Source organism: Carcharodon carcharias, chromosome 24 (genome assembly GCF_017639515.1).
Source record: "Carcharodon carcharias isolate sCarCar2 chromosome 24, sCarCar2.pri, whole genome shotgun sequence".
Classification (NCBI taxonomy): domain Eukaryota; kingdom Metazoa; phylum Chordata; class Chondrichthyes; order Lamniformes; family Lamnidae; genus Carcharodon; species Carcharodon carcharias.
Genome location: NC_054490.1, coordinates 19241031 through 19263991, shown reverse-complemented (window position 1 = coordinate 19263991; position 22961 = coordinate 19241031). Strand labels below are relative to the sequence as shown.

The window sequence follows — 22961 nt, the reverse complement described above, 5'->3', positions numbered from 1 at the left end:
CACCTGAAACTATCATTGATTGTCACAAAAACCCCATCTGGTTCACTGTGGGACTATCACTGATTGTCACAAAAACCCCATCTGGTTCACCTGGAACTATCATTGATTGTCACAAAAACCCCATCTGGTTCACTGTGGGACTATCATTGATCGTAACAAAAACCCCATCTGGTTCACTGTGGGACTATCACTGATTGTCACAAAAACCCCATCTGGTTCACCTGAAACTATCATTGATTGTCACAAAAACCCCATCTGGTTCACTGTGGGACTATCATTGATTGTCACAAAAACCCCATCTGGTTCACTGTGGGACTATCACTGATTGTCACAAAAACCCCATCTGGTTCACTGTGGGACTATCATTGATTGTCACAAAAAACCCATCTGGTTCACTGTGGGACTATCATTGATTGTCACAAAAATCCCATCTGGTTCACTGTGGGACTATCATTGATTGTCACAAAATACCCATCTGGTTCACTGTGGGACTATCATTGATTGTAACAAAAACCCCATCAGGTTCACTGTGGGACTATCACTGATTGTCACAAAAACCCCATCTGTTTCACTGTGGGACTATCATTATTTGTAACAAAAACCCCATCTGGTTCACTGTGGGACTATCATTGATTCTCACAAAAACCCCATCTGGTTCACCTGAAACTATCACTGATTGTCACAAAAACCCCATCTGGTTCACTGTGGGACTATCATTGATTGTCACAAAAACCCCATCTGGTTCACCTGAAACTATCACTGATTGTCACAAAAACCCCATCTGGTTCACTGTGGGACTATCACTGATTGTCACAAAAACCCCATCTGGTTCACTGTGGGACTATCATTGATTGTAACAAAAACCCCATCAGGTTCACTGTGGGACTATCACTGATTGTCACAAAAACCCCATCTGGTTCACTGTGGGACTATCATTATTTGTAACAAAAACCCCATCTGGTTCACTGTGGGACTATCATTGATTCTCACAAAAACCCCATCTGGTTCACCTGAAACTATCACTGATTGTCACAAAAACCCCATCTGGTTCACTGTGGGACTATCATTGATTGTCACAAAAACCCCATCTGGCTCACCTGAAACTATCACTGATTGTCACAAAAACCCCATCTGGTTCACTGTGGGACTATCACTGATTGTCAGAAAAACCCCATCTGGTTCACTGTGGGACTATCATTGATTGTCACAAAAAACCCATCTGGTTCACTGTGGGACTATCATTGATTGTCACAAAAACCCCATCTGGTTCACTGTGGGACTATCATTGATTGTCACAAAATACCCATCTGGTTCACTGTGGGACTATCATTGATTGTAACAAAAACCCCATCTGGTTCACTGTGGGACTATCATTGATTCTCACAAAAACCCCATCTGGTTCACCTGAAACTATCACTGATTGTCACAAAAACCCCATCTGGTTCACTGAGGGACTATCATTGATTGTCACAAAAACCCCATCTGGTTCACCTGAAACTATCACTGATTGTCACAAAAACCCCATCTGGTTCACTGTGGGACTATCATTGATTGTCACAAAAACCCCATCTGCTTCACTGTGGGACTATCACTGATTGTCACAAAAACTCCATCTGGTTCACTGGGGGACTATCATCGATTGTAACAAAAACCCCATCTGGTTCACTGTGGGACTATCTTTGATTCTCACAAAAACCCCATCTGGTTCGCTGATGCCCCTTTAGGGAAGGAAATCTGCCATCCTTTCCCGATCTGGCCTACGTGTGACTCCAGACCCGCAGCGGTGTGGTTGTTGCCTCTGAAACAGCCCAGCAAGCCGCTCAGTTCACGGGCGATTGGGGATGGGCAACGAATGCTGGGGGTCTTGCCAGTGACCCCCACATCCCAAGAGAGAATAAAAATACCAAAAAAAAGCCCCTGATCAATGCAAGTGTTTGGGTTTCCAGCCTCCATGTTTTGAAAACCGTTAGAGGGGCATTGGCAAAGACGCCAAAGGAAGCTTCCCTGGACTGGCGCCAGAACTGAGAAGTCAAACCTATCGGGGTCGGGATGAACAATTGGAGCCCCTTTCCTCAGGAGTGGGGAGTGGGTGACCTGACGGAGATCCTGAAAGGGTTTGACGGGGGTAGGGGTAGAGGTGTTTCTGCTTGAGGGCGAGACCAAAGGCCATCAGCGTCAGATGGTCAACCATGAATCCAATGGGCGATTCGGCGGGTTTGGGGGTGGGGGGTGGGGAGGGGAAGGGGCAATTACCCGGGGAGCGGCGGGAATGTGGAATGCTGGCGTAGGCCGGGATTGTCCGGCCCCAGCTGCCCGGCGACCTAAATACCCGTCCCGAGTCAACGGGCCTTGGCCGGTTCCGTCAAACCACACCCCCCCGGACCCACTCCAAGCCGAGGGCAAGAATGGGAATAAAAAACCCTCCACCGGGGCATATTTTTGGATCCATTTGAGGAGGTGGGAGGAAAGCGAGACAAAGGGGAAGGAGAAAGGGACAGAAGGGGGCGGGTAGGCGAGGGGGGAGACGCGGGAGGCAGGCCGAGGAGCCAAATCGGCGCCGAGCTCTGGGCGGAATGTGCCGGAAGCGCTGCGCGACGATCTTTGATTGGCGGACATCGACTGGTGGCATCCCTCGAGTGGGTGCGGGTGACGGTGGATGGAGGTGTGTGGGAGCGGGTGGAGGGGGTGGTGTGGTGGGCGGGGTGGGGGGGGTTGTGGGTGAGGTGGTGGTGGTGAGGGGGGGGGGGAAAAGTGTGAGGGGAAGGATCTATGATGCCCTTGCAGAGCCTGGCTGCAGCGGAGTGGAAACAATAAGGAGTTCACCTCACCCCCCACATCCTGTGCGTGTGGTTAGTTCACTTACGCACCGACCTACATTGTGAGCTGAAAATACATCTCTCCGGCACGGGGGAGGGGGGAATCGCATGTCGGGCCGGGGTCACACCCTTGATTATGTACGAGGGGCAAGGTGGGGGAGGTTAGAGAGGGGGAGCTCTGAGCTTTTCTGTCCGGATCCACCGACAGGAAAAAAAAACACGAACCGATGATGCCCCCCCTCCCCCCTTCAACAAATGTCAAGGGGGCACCCGACAGGAATCGTGGCAAAAGGAAGGATTTGACGCAGAGCCATATTTGGACAGCTCGCCAAAGTCAAAGTGGTGGGGGGACGGTTTATGGTGTGTCTTAAAAGAAGGGAGAGAGAGAGAGAGAGAGAGAGAGACGGCGGGGAGAGAGGCAGAGAGATTTACGGAGTGAACTCCAGAGATTTGAGGCCCTGTGGTTGAAGGCCCGATCGCCAACCCCTCAATGATTAAAATCGGGGATGCTGGAGAGGCCAGGAATTGAGGGAGGGCATGTATCATGGGGGGTTTGTAGGGCCTGGAGGAGGTTACAGAGATAGGGGAGTTTGTAGGGGCTGGAGGAGGTTACAGAGATAGGGAGGGTTGTAGGGGCTGGAGGAGGTTACAGAGATAGGGAGGGTTGTAGGGGTTGGAGGAGGTTACAGAGATAGGGAGTGTTGTTGTGGCTGGAGGAGGTTACAGAGATAGGGGAGTTTGTAGGGGCTGGAGGAGGTTACAGAGATAGTGGGGTTTGTAGGGGCTGGAGGAGGTTACAGAGATAGGGAGGTTTGTCAGGATTGGAGGAGGTTAGAGAGATAGGGAGGGTTTGTAGGGGCTGTAGGAGGTTACAGAGATAGGGAGGGTTGTAGGGGCTAGAGGAGGTTACAGAGATAGGGAGTGTTGTCAGGGCTGGAGGAGGGTTACAGAGGTAGGGGGGGTTGTAGGGGCAGGAGAGTGTTACAGAGATAGGGAGGTTTGTAGGGGCTGGAGGATGTTACAGAAATAGGGTTGTAAGGGGCTGGAGGAGGCTACAGAGATAGGGAGGGTTGTAGGGCTGCAGGAGGGTTAGAGAGATAGGGAGGGTTGTAGCAGCTGGATGAGGGTTACAGAGATAGGGAGGGTTGTAGGGGCTGGAGGAGGTTACAGAGATAGAGAGGGTTTCAGGAGGCTGGAAGACTTTACGGAGATAGGGAGGGGTGAAGTAACTGGAGGGGGTTACAGAGATAGGTAGCGTTGTAGGGGCTGGAGGAGGTTACAGAGATAGGGAAGGTTGTAGGGGCTGGAGGAGGTTACAGAGATAGGGAGGGTTGTAGGGGCTGGAGGAGGTTACAGAGATAGGGTGGGTTGTAGGGGCTGGAGGAGGTTACAGAGATAGGGAGGGTTGTAGGGACTGGAGGAGGTTACAGAGATAGAGAGGGTTGCAGGGGCTAGAGGAGGTTACAGAGATAGGGAGGGTTGTAGAGACTGGAGGAGGTTACAGAGATAGGGAGGGGTGTAGGGGCTGGAGGAGGTTACAGAGATAGGGAGGGGTGTAGGGGCTGGAGGAGGTTACAGAGATAGGGAGGGTTGTAGGTGCTGGAGGAGGTTACAGAGATAGGGAGGGTTGTAGGGGCTGGAGGAGGTTACAGAGATAGGGAGGGTTGTAGGGGCTGGAGGAGTTTACAGAGATAGGGAGGGTTTTAGGGGCTGGAGGAGGTTACAGAGACAGGGAGGGTTGTAGGGGCTGGAGGAGGTTACAGAGATAGGGAGGGTTGTAGGGGCTGGAGGAGGTTACAGAGACATGGAGGGTTGTAGGGGCTGGAGGAGGTTACAGAGACAGAGAGGGTTGTAGGGGCTGGAGGAGGTTACAGAGATAGGGAGGGTTGTAGGGGCTGGAGGAGGTTACAGAGATAGGGAGGGTTGTAGGGGCTGGAGGAGGTTACAGAGACAGGGAGGGTTGTAGGGGCTGGAGGAGGTTACAGAGATAGGGAGGGTTGTAGGGGCTGGAGGAGGTTACAGAGATAGGGAGGGTTGTAGGGGTTGGAGGAGGTTACAGAGATAGGGAACGTTGTAGGGGCTGGAGGTTACAGAGATAGGGCGGTATGTATGTTCTGGTGGACGTTATAATTGAACAACGCATTGGGAAAAGCCCACCAGGTGGACTCACAGTAGGCGGCCATTACTGAACCGAATGCATTTGCCAGCTCTCCACCGGGTGGACAGCAGAGAGCGCTATCCTCTACCCCACCATCACCCCCTCCCCCACAAAACCACCCCCCTCCCAACCCACTTAGAAAATCAAACAACCGATACATCCAAATGTAAGTTGATAAGGGTACACAATTTCCCCAAAACGCAATTACGACGAAACCAACCCCCACGTCCCAGACCCGTCGCTGTGACGTTCTGGATTGTTGTCACAAAGCTGACCTGCCTTTTAAAGGGGCACAGGGCCCTTAAAGATGGCGGCCAACGGTCACCTGACCCTTTCCCGGCTGCGATGCGGCCAAGCCTCAGGAAGGCCGGAGGCGGGCTGCGAGCAGACATGTCCGTGTGGGGGCTTTTCAAATTCAGCGCGCGTTTCCTGAAGCTTAGAAAGAGGCTCATTGACGATGGTCTCCGTGGGGCCAAAAGTCGTCCTTCCCTATCTCCCCAAAGCTAAGATTATGGGAGCCATTTCATAGCTGAGGCATTGAAATGGCTAATTCTCCACAAAAGTTGGGACTGTGCCACCCTCCCCTCCCCCTCTCACTTCACGCACCCCCTCCTCCCCCAACCCCTTCCCCCCCCCAACCCCCACCCCCACCCCCACCCCCACCCCCACCAACAATACCTATATCTAATAACCCAATAATACCTAACATGGAAACGTGATCCGACAGCTCGGGGTAGCAACCATGTTGTGTTTCCGAGCCGCACGGGGGCTGCGGGAAGCCGTTTTTGGTGTCAGCGTGCGCGCGGCAGTAGCAGTGCGCAGCCCTCAGCCGAAAGGGCCACTGAGTCGCGTGGCGGGACTGGGGTTCCCCGCCTCCCCAGGAAGGAAAGGGGCCTTCACTCTCCCCCAGCAGCCGCCCTGCCCTACCCGAGCCCACCCTGCGAAGGAAAACCCCGTCTCTTCAGCTGCACAAGCCATCGCAGCTGCTGAACCCAGCCTCGGGTTTCAGCCTCTGATCCGCCTTTTAACCTTGGCGCCTGTATTTTAGTGAATAACCTCGCCGCTCTTCCCTCAGTGACCCTCAGCAGCGCTTTTGTCATAAACTAACCTTGGCCTCTGTTTAGAAATAAAGCTCGCCCGCTGGGTTATTTTTAAATCGCATCCCTCGCACATGGTCAAGGGGAAGAGCGACAGACATGCACTCACGCTTGCCCTTAGCTCACTGAGCACTTTGTGGGGACAGCGGGGCCTATGAGAGTCAGCGATGCCTGAAATTTAGCGGTTTCCCTTCACGGCGATTGAGAGCGACCGGCTGCTCTGCGGGAAGGCCGCACGGGCTGGAAGAAAAGTGAACCCTGTTTCCTTTCTCCGCCAACAATGCCAGGCCTGCTGAGCTGTTCCAGCGTCTGGTTTCAGGTTTCCAGTGCCCGCAGAGTGTTCCTTTTATCGGACGTCACCGATGCTGCTTGGCCTGTGAGAAAAAAAAACTTTGCTTTTTCTTCCAACAAGGCAACAGCGGACGACCGGTATGGAAACCTTTCACGCTGGGTACAACCCCTTGTGTTTACGGGCGGGAAGCAATTCTCCACTCTTGCCAGTTCACTCGAGCTGCAACTCTTTGAGTGCAACTCTTGATCTTCCTGCTTGATATCGTCGACTTCTGCTTCCACATCTATCGCCCCTCTTGACGTTCAATTGGCATCACCATCACTGAATCCCCCACTATCAGCATCCTGAGGCGGGGGGGGTGGGGGGGGTTCTCATTGACCAGAAACTGAACTGGTCTAGCTGTGTAAATACTGTGGCTTCAAGAGCAGGTCAGAGGCTTGGAAACCTGCAGCGAGTAACTCACCTCCTGACTCCCCAAAGCCTGTCCACCATCTACAAGGCACAAGTCAGGAGTGTGATGGATACTCCCCACTTGCCTGGATGAGTGCAGCTCCCACAACACTCAAGAAGCTCGACACTGTCCAGGACAAAGCAGCCCCGCTTGATTGGCTCCCCATCCACAAACATTCACTCCCTCCACCACCGACACACAGTAGCAGCAGTGTGTGTACCATCTACAAGATGCACTGCAGGAATTCACCAAGGCTCCTTAGACAGCACCTTCCAAACCCATGACCACTAACATCTAGAAGGACAAGGGCAGCAGACACATGGGGAACACCACCACCTGGAAGTTCCCCTCCAAGCCACTCACCACCCTGACTTGGAAATATATCGGCCGTTCCTTCACTGTTGCTGGGACAGAATCCTGGAACCCCCTCCCTAACAGCATTGTGGGTGTACCTACACCACAGGGACTGCAGCGGTTCAAGAAGGCAGCTCAGCACCACCTTCTCAAGGGGCAATTAGGGATGGGCAATAAATGCTGGGCCCAGCCAGCGAAGCCCACATCCCATGAGCGTATACATTTAAAAAGAGGTACCTTAAATCGGTGCCCTCTTGCTCCCGATCCTCCCATCAGTCAGAGAACAGTTTCTCCCCCAGTCTACTCTGTCCAGACCCCTCATGATTTTGAACACCTCTACCAAATCTCCTCTCGACCTTCCCTCCTCCACGGAAAGCAGTCCCCACTTCTCCGCGCTACCTACCAGCAGAAGGTCCTCATCCCTGGAGCCATCCTTGTGAATCCTCCCCACGCACGCTCTCTCTCTCTCTCTCTCTCTCTCTCTGTCATACCTTCACACTCTTTCTGAAATGTGGCACTCAGGAGTGAGCACAATGCACCAGTTTAAAGTGTTCCACGCAGGTTTAACAGAGCTTTCATGCTTCAGTACGCTGCGCCACTGTGAATAAAGGCTGGGATACAGCACGCTTTATTAATCGGTCTCTCTCAGTCTGGTCCCAGCCGCCTTCAGTGACTTATGCATGGAGGCAGCCAGGTCTCTCTGCTCCCTCTCGAATGGGTCAAATCATTGCATTGAACTTCGCCTAGCCACTTGCTCGCCCAATCCACTTATCTCTCTGAGCTTCCAAAATTCTGCCTTCTACCCCTTGCCGGTTCACCACGCTTCCAAGGGCGGAACGTTACGCTCCCCCCAACGCTGGGTTTGTAGGCCGTGCTGTGGAGGGAGGGAGAGAGTGGGGGGTTGGGGGGGAGGCAGCGGGGGGGGTGGGGGGGGGGGGTGGGAGTGTAAAATTACTCGGCTGGCCTTCCCACCGGGTTCCTGCCTCCTCCTCCCCCCTCTTCCCGATCTCGCAGCAATTTTACGCTGGGTGGGGCGGGGCCTAAGCCAGCCCTGTCCATCTCGCCTCAGCCGAGGCCCAATTATTGACCGCTCAAGGGCTGTGCCGCCCCACCTCACCCCAGGCCGGGCCTCAATCTTCAGGCTGGCGAGGGGAGTTCAAAGGGTTCAAGGGGTAGGGGGGAGGCCCCAGAATTTAACCCTGCCTGGGTCTCAGGCGAGGAAAGGCCAAGAAAGGGGGCAGGGGGAGCCTCGGCCAGCAGCCTCATTCTAACACCGGGCACCCCTGCCCCAAAAGGCCTGACGGACGGGTTACAATGTGTTCCCCGCCAACCCTTTGGATGTCTTGTTGGGAAACCCCACCGTCCTCAAGGAGCATGGCCCGAGTTTTGCTTCGGAGGATACAATGCGGAAGGGAGGGTGGCTCCCTCCATCGAGCCTGCGCCGGTTCTTCACTGTCCATCTGACCTCGCTCTCCTCGTCCAGCCCTGCTCTCTCCCCCTCCCTCCCCACCCCCAGCCCCCAAGCTCTTCGAGGGCTTCCTTTCCCTGGAAGGGGGCCTCGTAGCAGGAGATGGCACAGGGAGGCGGTGGTGTAGTGACATTGTCACTGGGCTAGAGACCCAGGGTAATACTCTGGGGAAGAACCCAGGTTCATAATCCTGACGTGGCAGATGGTGGAATTTGAATTCAATTAAAAAAATAAATAATAATCTGGAATTAAAAGTCTGATTGTCAATTGCTGTAAACGCCCCCATCTGGTTCCCTAATCCCCCTTTAGGGAGGGAAATCTGCTCTCCTTACCTGGTCTGGCCTACATGTGACTCCAGACCCACAGCAGTGTGGTTGAATCTTAAATGTCCTCTGAACAAGGACCATTAGGGATGGGCAATAAATGCTGGGGCCCAACCAGCAATGCCCACATCCCGTGAATGATTTTAAAAAAAAAGGTGGCCGTTCAGCCCATCTGCCTGTGCTGTCCCAGTTAGCCTCACTCCCCCCCTGCTCTTATTCTGACCACCCTTGCACAGTTTTCCCCTTCGGGTACCCATCCCATTCCTCTTTTGAAAGTTCCTATTGAACCTGCTTCCATCGCCCCCCAACCCCCCCCAACCCACCACCCCCCCCACCCCCACCCCCACCCCCAGGCAGCACGTTCCAGACCCTGCTGTGTAAAAAAAAACTCCCACCACCCCCCTCATCGCCACCCCACCGGGTCCTTTACCAGTTATCTTCAGCCCATGCTCTCTGGCTGCCAATTCTCTTGCCACTGGAAACAATCTCTCCTCGTTGACTCTGTCAAAACCCTTCCTGGTCTGAAACGCCTCCACTTAATCTCCCCTTAGCCTTCTCTGCTCTAAGGAGAACAATCCCAGCTTCTCCAGTCTCCCCACATTAACTGAAGACCCCTCCTCCCCACCCCACCACCCACCCAGCCCCCCCTCTGGACAATTCCTGGTACCATAAATCCGATTCATTCCTGGGATGAGGCGGTTAGGCCGATACCCTTTGGAGTTTAGGAGAGAGCGAGAGGAGATCATCTTGAGGTATGTGAGATCCTGAGGGGATTTGATGGGACCGATACCAGGAGGAACTTTGCACTTTTGGGAGAGGCTAGAACCGGGTGTGGGGGACACAGCCCAAGAATCTAAGAGGTCTGCGGGTCCAAGATGGAGATGAGGAGAATCATTTTCTCCCAGGGGCTAGTTCGTCTGTGGAATTCTCTTCCCCGGAGAGCAGTGGAGGCTGGGTCGTTGAATTTATTCGAGGCTGAGTTTGACGGGTTATTGAGAGACAAGAGAGTCTAGGCTTATGAGAGGAGGAGGGTGCAGACGGAGCTGAGACCACAACCATGATCAGCCATGATCAAATTGAATGGTTGAACGGGCTTGAAGGGCTGAATGGCCTACTCCTGCTCCGAAGACCTATGTCCCTAAAACTGCCCATGACCCCCTCCGGAAGAACGTTCTTTCACCAGTTAAACACCAGTCACCTACAGCTGGAGCAGCAAATTAAAAACAAATTAAAAACACCAACCACCAACTGCAAGTTTTATTCATATGATTAAAAAAAAATATTGAATTCCAACACCAGCAATACAATACATAGAGATAAAGGTAAATCACATTCCACCGTCCAATATTCTCAGTGTAAAACGGGGAGTTTTCAAAGGTTAGAAAACTATTGAGGTCGTTTGGTGGGCTCCACATGTTCACTGAGGGCTGAGTGTAGGCTACTTGGTTAAACTTGCGATGGAAAAAAACTGGGACTGAAATGAGAGGCACTTGGTGATGGTGAGAGGGAGCTGGATTCACATCAGTAGAGATACAGTCAGCAACACAGGGTGCTGGGGGAGAGGGGTTACTGAGTGACTGTGTGAGGGAGCTGGATTCACATCAGTAGAGATACAGTCAGCAACACATGGTGCTGGGGGAGAGGAGTTACTGAGTGACAGTGTGAGGGAGCTGGATTAACATGAGTAGAAATACAGTCAGTAACATAGGGTGCTGGGGGAGAGGGGTTACTGAGTGACAGTGTGAGGGAGCTGGATTAACATCAGTAGAGATACAGTCAGTAACACAGTGTGCTGGGGGAGAGGGATTACTGAGTGACAGTGTGAGGGAGCTGGATTCACATCAGTAGAGATACAGTCAGTAACACCTTTGGCTGGAAATCCCCCAATCTTTGCGGAGCCGGTGATCAATAAAACATTCGCCGAGGCAGAGTTAGAAATTTTAGCTGAAGACATTCTCAGAGTCCAGAGCAAAGTCAGAATGGAATGGTGGCTCCCAGGCTGGGCCCCACGCCTGCAAGAGCCTGACCCAGTGCCCCTCTCAGACCCCCATCATAGCTAGGGGAACCCTTTGGCCATCATCTCTCTGCCTCTGCGTCTGACCCTACGTCACGGGGCTGAATGGTCAGATTGTGACTCACTGGCCCCAGCCAAGGGCAACGAGCCAGCCTTATTATGCATCCATGTAGGTGAAGTTCTGTAAGAAGCTATTGCATAAAAATTTTAATAAACTCATCGCATGTTATTAAAAAAAATACGCACTCTCCCTTTCTCTCTTAGCTCTAAATGTTCCACAGCTGGGTTGACAGGCTACGTAGGTTTTATATCTCTGCCAACGATCATGTCTCTTGCACAGCCTCTGGAACAAGATAATCCTAAATCTTATCAGGTGGAGCTCATGAACCATATGGAAGGCGACCCAGGCGATGGCCAGCCACGAGGTAACCGCGGGGGCTGGAGCGATGGGCCCAGGAGGGGTTTGCGTACCTGTCCCCCCGTGACTCGGGTTGGACAAGCATTGGATGAGGGACCCGCTCGCCAGCCTCTTTGAGGTGCTCGGAGCGGCTGCAGGCTTCAGCCTCCTTTATCGAAAGTAGGCCGGGAAAGAGCCGCCTCACGCTTTGGCGAGCTCAGGCAGGCCGAGGGAAAACGCAGAGGCCGTAGGAAATAGGAGTGGGAGTAGGCCCCTCGGCCCTTCGAGCCCTGTTCCGCCATCCAAATCGGCCCATGGCTGATCCTCTAACTCAACGCCGTGCTCCCGCTCTCCCCCCATAGCCCCTGGAGTCTGGAAGTTCACCTCTTTCCTTCTTAATGACATTCAGTGACTTGGCCTCCACATCCCTTCTGTGGTCGAGAGTTCCAGAGGTTTACCCTCCCCAGAGCCAGGAGCTGCAGAGGCAGAAACCACTACAAGGGTCAGCTTGAGCTGCCTGTTTGTTCGATCTGGGGCCCGTAACCCGTCCCACCTGCTACTGGCTGTGTGCCTTTCTGGCCTACTTAGCTTACACGTTATATCCAAACTGTTGGCTTGGAGCAAACTGTTTCCAAATCTCCTATAACTTTGACCCGATTTTTTTTGGTGGGGGGGTTGGGGGTAATCTATTACGTCCGGGCCAAATCTCACAGGCTTCACCAACCTGCGTATCCTTCCGCTATGAAGGCAGAGCTGGAAGGTGGGGGCTCGAGAGGTAGACGGACACTTGGATTTCCAAAAGGCACTTGATAAGGCGTCGTAGAACGAAGCTGACCACCAGCTCCTCAAGGGGCAATTAGGGATGGGCAATAAATGCTGGGCCCAGCCAGTCACAGCCCACATCCCGTGAATGAGCTTAAAAATAAAAACATAGAAAAGTTGTGGCACAGAAAGAGGCCATTCAGCCCATCACGTCTGTGCCAGCCAGACAAAGGGAACAAAGAAATTAGCCGCTCATTTTTAATCCCACTTTCCTGGTCTGTAGCTTTGTAGGTTACAGCGCTTCAGGTGCAGGTACAGGTACCTTTTAAATGAGTTGAGCATTTCAGCTTCAACTACCAATTCAGGCAGTGAGTTCCTGATGCCCACCTCGTTCCTCCCGCTCGTCCTTCTACCAATCACCTTAAATCTATGCTCCATGGTAATTGACCCCCCCCCGCTCAGCTAGGGTAAGCAAGTCTTTATCCTCTACCCTATCTAGGCCCCTCATAATTTTGTACACCTCAGTTAGCCTCCTCTGTTCTAAGGGAAACAGCCCCAGCCCATCCAATCTTTATTGATAGCTGCAATTTTCCAAGGCCCTGGCAATATTCTTGTAAATCTCCTCTGTATTCTCTCCAGAGCAACTATTGGATTGGAAAGTGGAGTTGAGGCAGAGGTGCAGCCATGCTCGTTTCAGATGGTGGAGCAATGAGACCAGGATTAGCCAATAACCTCGGACTAAAGAAGCCTCTAGGGAACAATGATCATAACATGGTACTCGGATTTCCACGAGGCATTCGGTAAGGTGCCACATCTCAGGGTGCTAGACAGGGAGGGGGAGTTGGGCCAAATGGCCTCTTCCTGTGCTCTAAATGTTTGGTATTATCCTTGAGTGGTCAGTCCATGGTCATCCCCTGTACCGAGGGCAGGTACGCCAACTGTCAATGACGTCCCCTCCCGTTGAGATGTGGGCCGAGTTTAATTCAAGTCAGGTACCTTTGCTCTCGAAGCCTTGTGATTTCAGTAACTGGGCCCACCACAGTCTAAGCAGTTACAGTTGGGACATCGGAGTGATGGTCTGTTCCCGCACCGGGTCCTGCTGTCAACCACATGACCAGTACGGACATGACCTTTGACCCACCTCGAGCCGAGAGCGGGCGAGGGTCCAGAGCGGCTGAGGGACTTCCAGTTGGAGGAGGGAGAGCGAGAGGCAGAGAGCGAGCTGGGCACGGAGACCGGGTTAGAGAGAGAGAGAGAGGGAGAGCCGATGATGGGAAGGCGGGGTCTAGAGAGAATCCCAGGTACAACATGAGGTGGAACTGGAGGCTGAGAGGGAGGCAGAACCCATTGATGGACCTTGTCGCAGAGTTGATCCAGGGAGGAGGGGAGCGAAGCGGGGGGGTGGTGCAAGCTGGGCCATGGGCCTCGTCTGCTCAGCCGGGGTCACGGGAGGGGAGGGGGGGGCTCAAGGTTAAATCAGCATTCTTCAAACGTCCCGTCTGGAAATCCTCAGCCTGCTTCGTGGATCGACTTGGCCACCTTGACGAAGAAGAGAAAAGCCGGATTTACTTGGTGCCTTTCGCTACCTTGGGATATCCCAAAGGGTCACCACAAAAAGCCAATCGAATACTTTCTCAGCGTCCTCGCTATTGTCGGAGGCACAACAGCCAAACTGCGCACAGCAAGATCCCAACAGCAATGACATGAGCGACTGCATCATCCAGTGTTTTTAATGATGTCAACCGAGGGATTAACCTTGGGGTCCAGGAGTTCAGGGCGGGCACCCCATGGGCTCCTCGCCCCACAGCAGATTCTTACATCCGACTGAAAGGGCAGGCGGGAAGGTCGAGTTAGGCTCTCATTGCAAAGGCAGAGGCGGAGAGACTGTTCAACCCTCCAACAGTGCAGCCCTCCCTCAGCGCTGACACTCTGACAGTGCAGCACTCCCTCAGTACTGACCTTCCGACAGTTCAGCCCTTCCTCAGTACTGACCCTCCGACAGTTCAGCCCTTCCTCAGGACTGACCCTCTGACAGTGCAGCACTCCTTCAGTACTGACCTTCCGACAGTTCAGCCCTTCCTCAGTACTGACCCTCCGACAGTGCAGCACTTCCCTCAGTACTGACCCTCCAACAATGCAGCCCTCCCTCAATACTGACCCTCCGACAGTGCAGCGCCCCCTCAGTACTGACTCTCAATCTGTGCAGCATTCCCTCAATACTCACCCTCTGACAGCGCAGCACTCCCTCAGTACTGACCCTTTGACAATGCAGCACTCCCTCAGTACTGACCCTTTGACAATGCAGCACTCCCTCAGTACTAACCCTTTGACAATGCAGCACTCCCTCAGTACTGACCCTCTGACAGCGCAGCACTCCCTCAGTACTGACCCTTTGACAATGCAGCACTCCCTCAGTACTAACCCTTTGACAATGCAGCACTCCCTCAGTACTGACCCTTTGACAGTGCAGCACTCCCTCAGTACTGACCCTTTGACAATGCAGCACTCCCTCAGTACTAACCCTTTGACAGTGCAGCACTCCCTCATCACTGACCCTCTGACAGTGCAGCACTCCCTCAGTACTGACCCTCTGACAGTGCAGCACTCCCTCAGTACTGACCCTTTGACAATGCAGCACTCCCTCAGTACTAACCCTTTGACAATGCAGCACTCCCTCAGTACTGACCCTCTGACAGCGCAGCACTCCCTCAGTACTGACCCTTTGACAATGCAGCACTCCCTCAGTACTAACCCTTTGACAATGCAGCACTCCCTCAGTACTGACCCTTTGACAGTGCAGCACTCCCTCATCACTGACTCTTTGACAGTGCAGCACTCCCTCAGTACTGACCCTCTGACAGTGCAGCACTCCCTCATCACTGACCCTTTGACAGTGCAGCACTCCCTCAGTACTGACCCTCTGACAGTGCAGCACTCCCTCAGCACTGACCCTCTGACAGTGCAGCACTCCCTCAGCACTGACCCTCTGACAGTGCAGCACTCCCTCATCACTGACCCTCTGACAGTGCAGCTCTCCCTCAGTACTGACCCTCTGACAGTGCAGCACTCCCTCATCACTGACCCTCTGACAGTGCAGCTCTCCCTCAGTACTGACCCTCTGACAGTGCAGCACTCCCTCAGTACTGACCCTCCGACAGTGCAGCACTCCCTCATCACTGACCCTCTGACAGTGCAGCACTCCCTCAGTACTGACCCTCTGACAGTGCAGCACTCCCTCAGTACTGACCCTCTGACAGTGCAGCGCTCCCTCATTACTGACCCTCTGACAGTGCAGCGCTCCCTCATTACTGACCCTCTGACAGTGCAGCACTCCCTCATTACTGACCCTCTGACAGTGCAGCACTCCCTCAGTACTGACCCTCTGACAGTGCAGCACTCCCTCAGTATTGACCCTCTGACAGTGCAGCACTCCCTCAGTACTGACCCTCTGACAGTGCAGCGCTCCCTCATTACTGACCCTCTGACAGTGCAGCGCTCCCTCATTACTGACCCTCTGACAGTGCAGCACTCCCTCATTACTGACCCTCTGACAGTGCAGCACTCCCTCAGTACTGACCCTCTGACAGTGCAGCACTCCCTCATCACTGACCCTTTGACAGTGCAGCACTCCCTCAGTACTGACCCTCTGACAGTGCAGCACTCCCTCAGCACTGACCCTCTGACAGTGCAGCACTCCCTCATCACTGACCCTCTGACAGTGCAGCTCTCCCTCAGTACTGACCCTCTGACAGTGCAGCACTCCCTCATCACTGACCCTCTGACAGTGCAGCTCTCCCTCAGTACTGACCCTCTGACAGTGCAGCACTCCCTCATCACTGACCCTCTGACAGTGCAGCTCTCCCTCAGTACTGACCCTCTGACAGTGCAGCACTCCCTCAGTACTGACCCTCTGACAGTGCAGCACTCCCTCAGCACTGACCCTCTGACAGTGCAGCACTCCCTCAGTACTGACCCTCTGACAGTGCAGCACTCCCTCATTACTGACCCTCTGACAGTGCAGCACTCCCTCATTACTGACCCTCTGACAGTGCAGCTCTCCATCAGTACTGACCCTCTGACAGTGCAGCACTCCATCAGTACTGACCCTCTGACAGTGCAGCACTGCCTCAGCACTGACCCTCTGACAGTGCAGCGTGTGATCTCTGCTGCTTTAATACTGAATGGAGTCGAACGGATTCAATAATTGTTTCAAAGGACTGGCAAAGGCGGAAGTGTCTGAACAGCATCCTGCTGTGCTGTATTATCAGCGGCTGACTGAATTGGCTATGTTCTGGTACTCATTCCCCATAGAGCAGTATCTGCAATCCAATACTCTTACCTCGAGAATGCTCAACTGGGGAAGTATGCCTCTATATCATCATAGTCACTCTCTGTAGACTCGTCCACAGGATCGTTGACCACTGCGCAGGCTATTGGAGAAGGTATTACTGAAATACATGGATAAAAATCACAAGGATGAATGTGTAACCAAGTACCTCAGCAAGAACTTAGACATGTTAGGTACATTGTCCCCTAACCTTTCAGAGATGGAGGCTGGGAATCCTGTGACGAGTCACTCACCTCCTGCCTCCCCAAAGCCTGTCCACCATCTACAAGGCACAAGTCAGGAGTGTGATGGAATACTCTCCGCTTGCCTGGATCAGTGCAGCTCCCACAACACTCAAGAAGCTGGACACCGTCCAGGACAAAGCAGCCCCGCTTGACTGGCTCCCCATCCACAAACATTCACTCCCTTCACCACCGACGCACAGTAGCAGCAGCGTGTGTACCATCTACAAGATGCACTGCAGGAACTCACCAAGGCTCCTTAGACAGCACCTTCCAAACCCACAACCACCACCATCTCGAAGGACAAGGGCAGCAGACACATGGGGAACATCACCACCTGGAAGTTCCCCTCCAAGTCACTCACTATCCTGACTTGGAAATATACTGGTCGTTCCTTCACTGTCACTGGGTCAAAATCCTGGAACTCCCTCCCTAACAGCTCTGTGGGTGTACCTACACCACAGGGACTGCAGCGGCTCAAGAAGGCAGCTCAGCACCACCTTCTCAAGGGGGCAATTAGGGATGGGCAATAAATGCTGGCCCAGCCAGCGAAGCCCACATCCCATGATTGAATAAAAGATACAAGTTGATTGAGCCTCAAAAGTTATCTTGACCACTTGCAATATTAAACACAGAGCAGATATTATAATCTTACTAAATATTTGACAGTAGACTGAGCTCCCAACCATATACCCACAGCATCACTTTGATATCCACTTGGTTAATCTCACCTTTGTTAATCTCAGCTCTCTGACTGCAGAAACCCTTCCCTTTGTTCCCCCGACACTGACTGTTCTGATGCACCTGGCTGCTCTCCCACCTTAAAACTGAGCTTGCCACAGCTCCTGCTGCCAGTATTGTAACTTGGAGTAAAACCCCCTAGCCTATCTCTCCTGCGCTTGCAGACCGTCAGTGGCTCCCATTTAAAAAAAAGGTCATAATTTCAAGATTCTCATCCTTGTTTCCAATTCTCTCCATGCTCCTTCCAATCCTTGTAAGCACCTCTACTCCCTACAATCCTCCCTATCTCTGTAACCTCCTCCAGCCCCTACAACCCTCCCTATCTCTGTAACCTCCTCCAGCCCCTACAACCCTCCCTATCTCTGTAACCTCCTCCAGCCCCTACAACCCTCCCTATCTCTGTAACCTCCTCCAGCCCCTACAACCCTCCCTATCTCTGTAACCTCCTCCAGCCCCTACAACCCTCCCTATCTCTGTAACCTCCTCCAGCCCCTACAACCCTCCCTATCTCTGTAACCTCCTCCAGCCCCTACAACCCTCCCTATCTCTGTAACCTCCTCCAGCTCCTACAACCCTCCCTATTTCTGTAACCTCCTCCAGCCCCTACAGCCCTCCCTATCTCTGTAACCTCCTCCAGCCCCTACAACCATCCCCATCTCTGTGACCTCCTCCAGCCCCTACAGCCCTCCCTATCTCTGTAACCTCCTCCAGCCCCTACAACCCACCCTATCTCTGTAAACTCCTCCAGCCCCTACAACCCTCCCTATCTCTGTAACCTCCTCCAGCCCCTACAACCCTCCCTATCTCTGTAACCTCCTCCAGCCCTCACAACCCTCCCTATCTCCGTAACCTCCTCCAGTCACTAAAAACCTCCTTATTTCTGTAACCTCCTCAGCTCCTACAACCCTCCCATTTCTGTAACCTGCTCCAGACTCTACAACTCTCCCTATCTCTGTAACCTCCTCCAGCCTCTACAACTCTCCCTATCTCTGTAAATTCCTCCAATCTCTACAACCCTCTCTATCTCTGTAACCTCCTCCAGCCCCTACAACCCTCCCTGTCTCTGTAACCTCCTCCAGCCCTTACAACCCTCCCTATCTCTGTAACCTTCTCCAGACCCTACTACCCGCTCTATCTCTGTAACCTCCTCCAGTCCTTACAATATTCCCTAGCTCTGCAACATTCTCCAGCCTCTACAACCCTCCCTATCTCTGTAACCTTCTCCAGCCCCTACTACCCGCTCTATCTCTGTAACCTCCTCCAGTCCTTACAATATTCCCTAGCTCTGCAACCTTCTCCAGCCTCTACACCCCTCCCTATCTCTGTAACCTCCTCCAGTCCCTAAAACCCTCCTTATCTCCGTAACCTCCTCCAGCCCGTACAACCCTCCCTATCTCTGCAACCTCCTCCAGCCCCTACAACCTTTGGATACCTCTATGCTCCACGAATCCTGGTCTCTTGGGCAGTCCCAATTTTAGCCGCTTCACCATTGCTGGTAACGCCTGCAGTTGCCGTGGTGCTCAGCTCTGGAATTGACTTCCCAAAGCTCTCCACTTCTCTCTCTCTCTCGCTCTCCCACTTTAAGACACCCCTTGAAAACTATGACCAATGCTTGGCATCTTCCGCAGTATTTCATCATCTGTCTTGGTGGCCAAGATTGATTTACAAATGATCCCGTGAAGTCCCCGGGGGTTTTAGTTACGTTCAAGATCCGATACAAGTACGGCCTGTCCCTGTTTCCTTATATTCTTTCATGGGGATGTGTGGACATTGCTGGAAAGGTCAGCATTTGTTGCCCATTCCCAATTGCCCCTGAAAGTAGCAGCTGGCTTGGCCTGGAGTTCCATGTAGGCCAGGATGGGGAAGGGGGGCAGATTTCCTTCCCTAAAGTGTTTAGTGAACCAGTTGGGGTTTCCATGACAATCGACGAGGGTTGCCGTGATCATCATGACTGTAGACGAGCTTTTCAATTAGTCGAATTTAAATTGCACAAGACCCCGATGCTGGCGTTTGAACCCAGGTACGCAGGTACCCAGATGCCCAGATCATTAGGCTGGGCCTCTGCGTCACTAAGTCGAGGGACGTTACCAATACCATACCCTACCTCCCCCACCTCCCCACTGCCGATAGAACCATAGAAAAGTTACAGCACAGAAGGAGGCCATTCAGCCCATGTTGTCCATGCCAGCCCGAAGACACCCAGGTGCCCTTTCTAATCCCACCTTCCTGCACCCGGCCCATAGCCCTGCAGCTTACAGCACTTCAGGTGCAGATCCAGGTACTTTTTAAAAGCGTTTAGAGTTTCTGCCTCTACCACCAACTTGGGCAGCGAATTCCAGACACCCACTACCCTCTGCGTAAAAAGATTCTTCCTCATGTCCCTCCTACACCTTCTGCCAATTATCTTGAATCTATGTCCCCCGGTTCTAGAATTCTCCACCAAGTGAAACAATTTTATCCTGTCCACTCTATCTATCACCCTCATAATTTTGTGCACCTCAATCAAGTCACCTCTCGGCCTTCTCTGTTCTAAGGAAAATAACCCCAACCTATCCAATCTCTCCTCGTAGCTACACTTTTCTAACCCTGGCAACATTCTTGTAAACCTCCTCGGCACTCTCTCCAGAACTATCACATCCTTCCTGTAATGTGGTGACCAGAACTGCACACAGTACTCCACTTAAATGATGTTATAATATGAAGAGTGCAGTGCCACACATTTGTAAATGGGAAAAGATTGTTGCGCTATGTTAAGGGTGACCAAACTGGCCAGTCCAGTGTCCCATCTCCATACCTGCTATCGCCGCCTGTGTTATATTCTCATTGTCACCCTCCACATTCTCATACTCCTCTGCGGGCAGGGTACTGGTTGAGCTCTGTAATTCATTCTGTTGGGGTATCACTGAAAAAATAAAACATTGTTAGAATCAGCAGTGAGGCCCGTGGCAAGATTCAAGTTAAATCCCCAGCTCACAGCGCCCTGTGTTACTGGCTGTAACTCCACTGATGTTAATCCAGCTCCCTCACACTGTCACTCAGTAACACCTCTCCCCCAGCACCCTGTGTTACTGGCTGTATCTCCACTGATGTTAATCCAGCTCCCCCGCACTGTCACTCAGTAACCCCTCTCCCCCAGCACCCTGTGTTACTGGCTGTATCTCCACTGATGTTAATCCAGCTCCCCCGCACTGTCACTCAGTAACCCCTCTCCCCCAGCACCCTGTGTTACTGACTGTATCTCTACTGATGTCAATCCAGCTCCCTCACACTGTCACTCAGTAAACACTCACCGCCAGCACCCTCTGTTGCTGACTGTATCTCGACGGATGTCAATCCAGCTCCCTCACACTGTCACTCAGTAACTCCTCCCCCCCCAGGGCAGTGTTACTGACTGTATCTCTACTGATGTTAATCCAGCTCGCTCACACTGTCACCCAGTAACCCCTCTCCCCCAGCACACTGTGTTACTGACTGTATATCTACTGATGTGAATCCAGCTTCCTCACACTGTCACTCAGTAACCCCTCTCCCCCAGCGCCCTGTGTTACTGACTGTATCTCTACTGATGTTAATCCAGGTCACTCACACTGTCACTCAGTAACCCCTCTCCCCCAGCACCCTGTGTTACTGACTGTATCTCTACTGATGTTAATCCAGGTCATTCACAATCCTGCTCAGCAACACGTCTCCCTACCGAGCGCCCAGTGTTACTGAGTGTGTTTCTACTGATGTTACACCTGCTCACTCACACTCTCACTCTGTAACCCATCTCACCACTGAGCTCCCTCTGTTACTGACTATATCTCCACTGATGTTAATCCAGCTCCCTCACACTGTCACTCAGTAACCCCTCTACCCCAGCACACTGTGTTACTGACTGTATCTCTACTGATGTTAATCCAGCCCCCTCAGACTGTCACTCAATAACCCCTCTACACCAGCACACTGTGTTACTGACTGTATCTCTACTGATGTGAATCCAGCTCCCTCACACTGTCACTCAGTAACCCCTCTCTGCCAGCACCATGTGTGCTGAGTGTACCTCTAATGATGTCAATCCAGCTCCCTCACACTGTCACTCAGTCACCCGTCTCCCCCAGTGCCCTGTGTCACTGACTGTATTTCTACAGAAGTGAATCCAGGTGCCTCACGCAGTCACTCAGTAACCCCTCTCCCCAGCACACTGTGTTACTGACTGTATATCTACTGATGTGAAGCCAGCTCCCTCACACTGTCACTCAGTAACCCCTTTCCCTCAGCACCCTGTGTTACTCACTGTATCTCTACTGATGTTAATCCAGCTCCCTCACACTGTCACTCAATAACCACTCTCCCCCAGCACCCTGTGTTACTGACTGTATGTCTACTGATGTGAATCCAGCTCCCTCACACTGTCACTCAGTAACCCCTTCCCCTCAGCACCCTGTGTTACTCACTGTATCTCTACTGATGTTAATCCAGCTCCCTCACACTGTCACTCAGTAACCCCTCTCCCCCAGCACCCTGTGTTACTGACTGTATCTCTAATGATGTTAATCCAGCTCCCTCACACTGTCACTCTGTAACCTCTCTGCCCCACCACACTATGTTACTGACTGTATCTCTACTGATCTTAATCAGGCTCCTCACACTGTCAATCAGTAACACCACACCCCTCAGCACCCCGTGTTACTGACTGCATCTCTACTTGATGTTAATCCAGCTCCCTCACACTGTCACTCAGTAACCCCTTTCCCTCAGCACCCTGTGTTACTCACTGTATCTCTACTGATGTTAATCCAGCTCCCTCACACTGTCACTCAATAGCCACTCTCCCCCAGCACCCTGTGTTACTGACTGTATCTGTACTGATATGAATCCAGCTCCCTCACACTGTCACTCAGCAACCCCTCTCACCCCAGCACACTCTGCTGCTGATTGTAACTCTACTGATGTTAATCCAGCTCCCTCACACTGTCACTCAGTAAACCCTCTGCCCCAGCACCCTGTGTTACTGACTGTATCTCTACTGATGTGAATCCAGCTCCCTCACACTGTCACTCAGCAACCCCTCTCCCCCAGCACCCTGTGTTACTGACTGTATATCTACTGATGTCAATCCAGCTGCCACACACTGTCACTCAGTAACCCCTCTCCCCAAGCACCCTCTGTTACTGACTGCATCTCTACCTGATGTTAATCCAGCTTCCTCACACTGTCACTCAGTAACCCCTATCCCCCTGCATCCTGTGTTTCTGACTGTATCTCTACTGATGTCAATCGAGGTCACTCACACTGTCACTCAGTAACCCCTCTCCCCCAGCACCCTTTGTTACTGACTGTATCTCTACTGATGTTAATCCAGCTCCCTCACACTGACACTAAGTAACCCCTCTCCCCCAGTACCCCGTGTTACTGACTGTATCTCTACTCATGTTAATCCAGGTCATTCACAATCCTGCTCATCAACACCTCTCCCTACCGAGCGCCCAGTGTTACTGAGTGTGTTTCTACTGATGTTACACCTGCTCACTCACACT

General features: G+C 52.6%; 1 protein-coding gene across 3 annotated transcripts in view; it reads right to left on the bottom strand.

The window, feature by feature from the left end:
- Positions 1-10704: 10704 nt before the first annotated feature.
- LOC121269319 (deleted in malignant brain tumors 1 protein-like) overlaps positions 10705-22961 on the bottom strand; it is a 246846-nt gene continuing 234589 nt past the window's right edge. For all 3 annotated transcript variants that reach the window (XM_041173871.1, XM_041173872.1, XM_041173873.1), the window contains 3 exons: positions 20237-20344; positions 16472-16580; positions 10705-13671 (listed from right to left, as the gene is read on the bottom strand). In XM_041173871.1, coding sequence (XP_041029805.1) covers positions 16483-16580; positions 20237-20344 — 206 coding nt within the window. In that variant the 3' untranslated portion in view covers positions 10705-13671; positions 16472-16482. The remainder of the gene's footprint in view (positions 13672-16471; positions 16581-20236; positions 20345-22961) is intronic.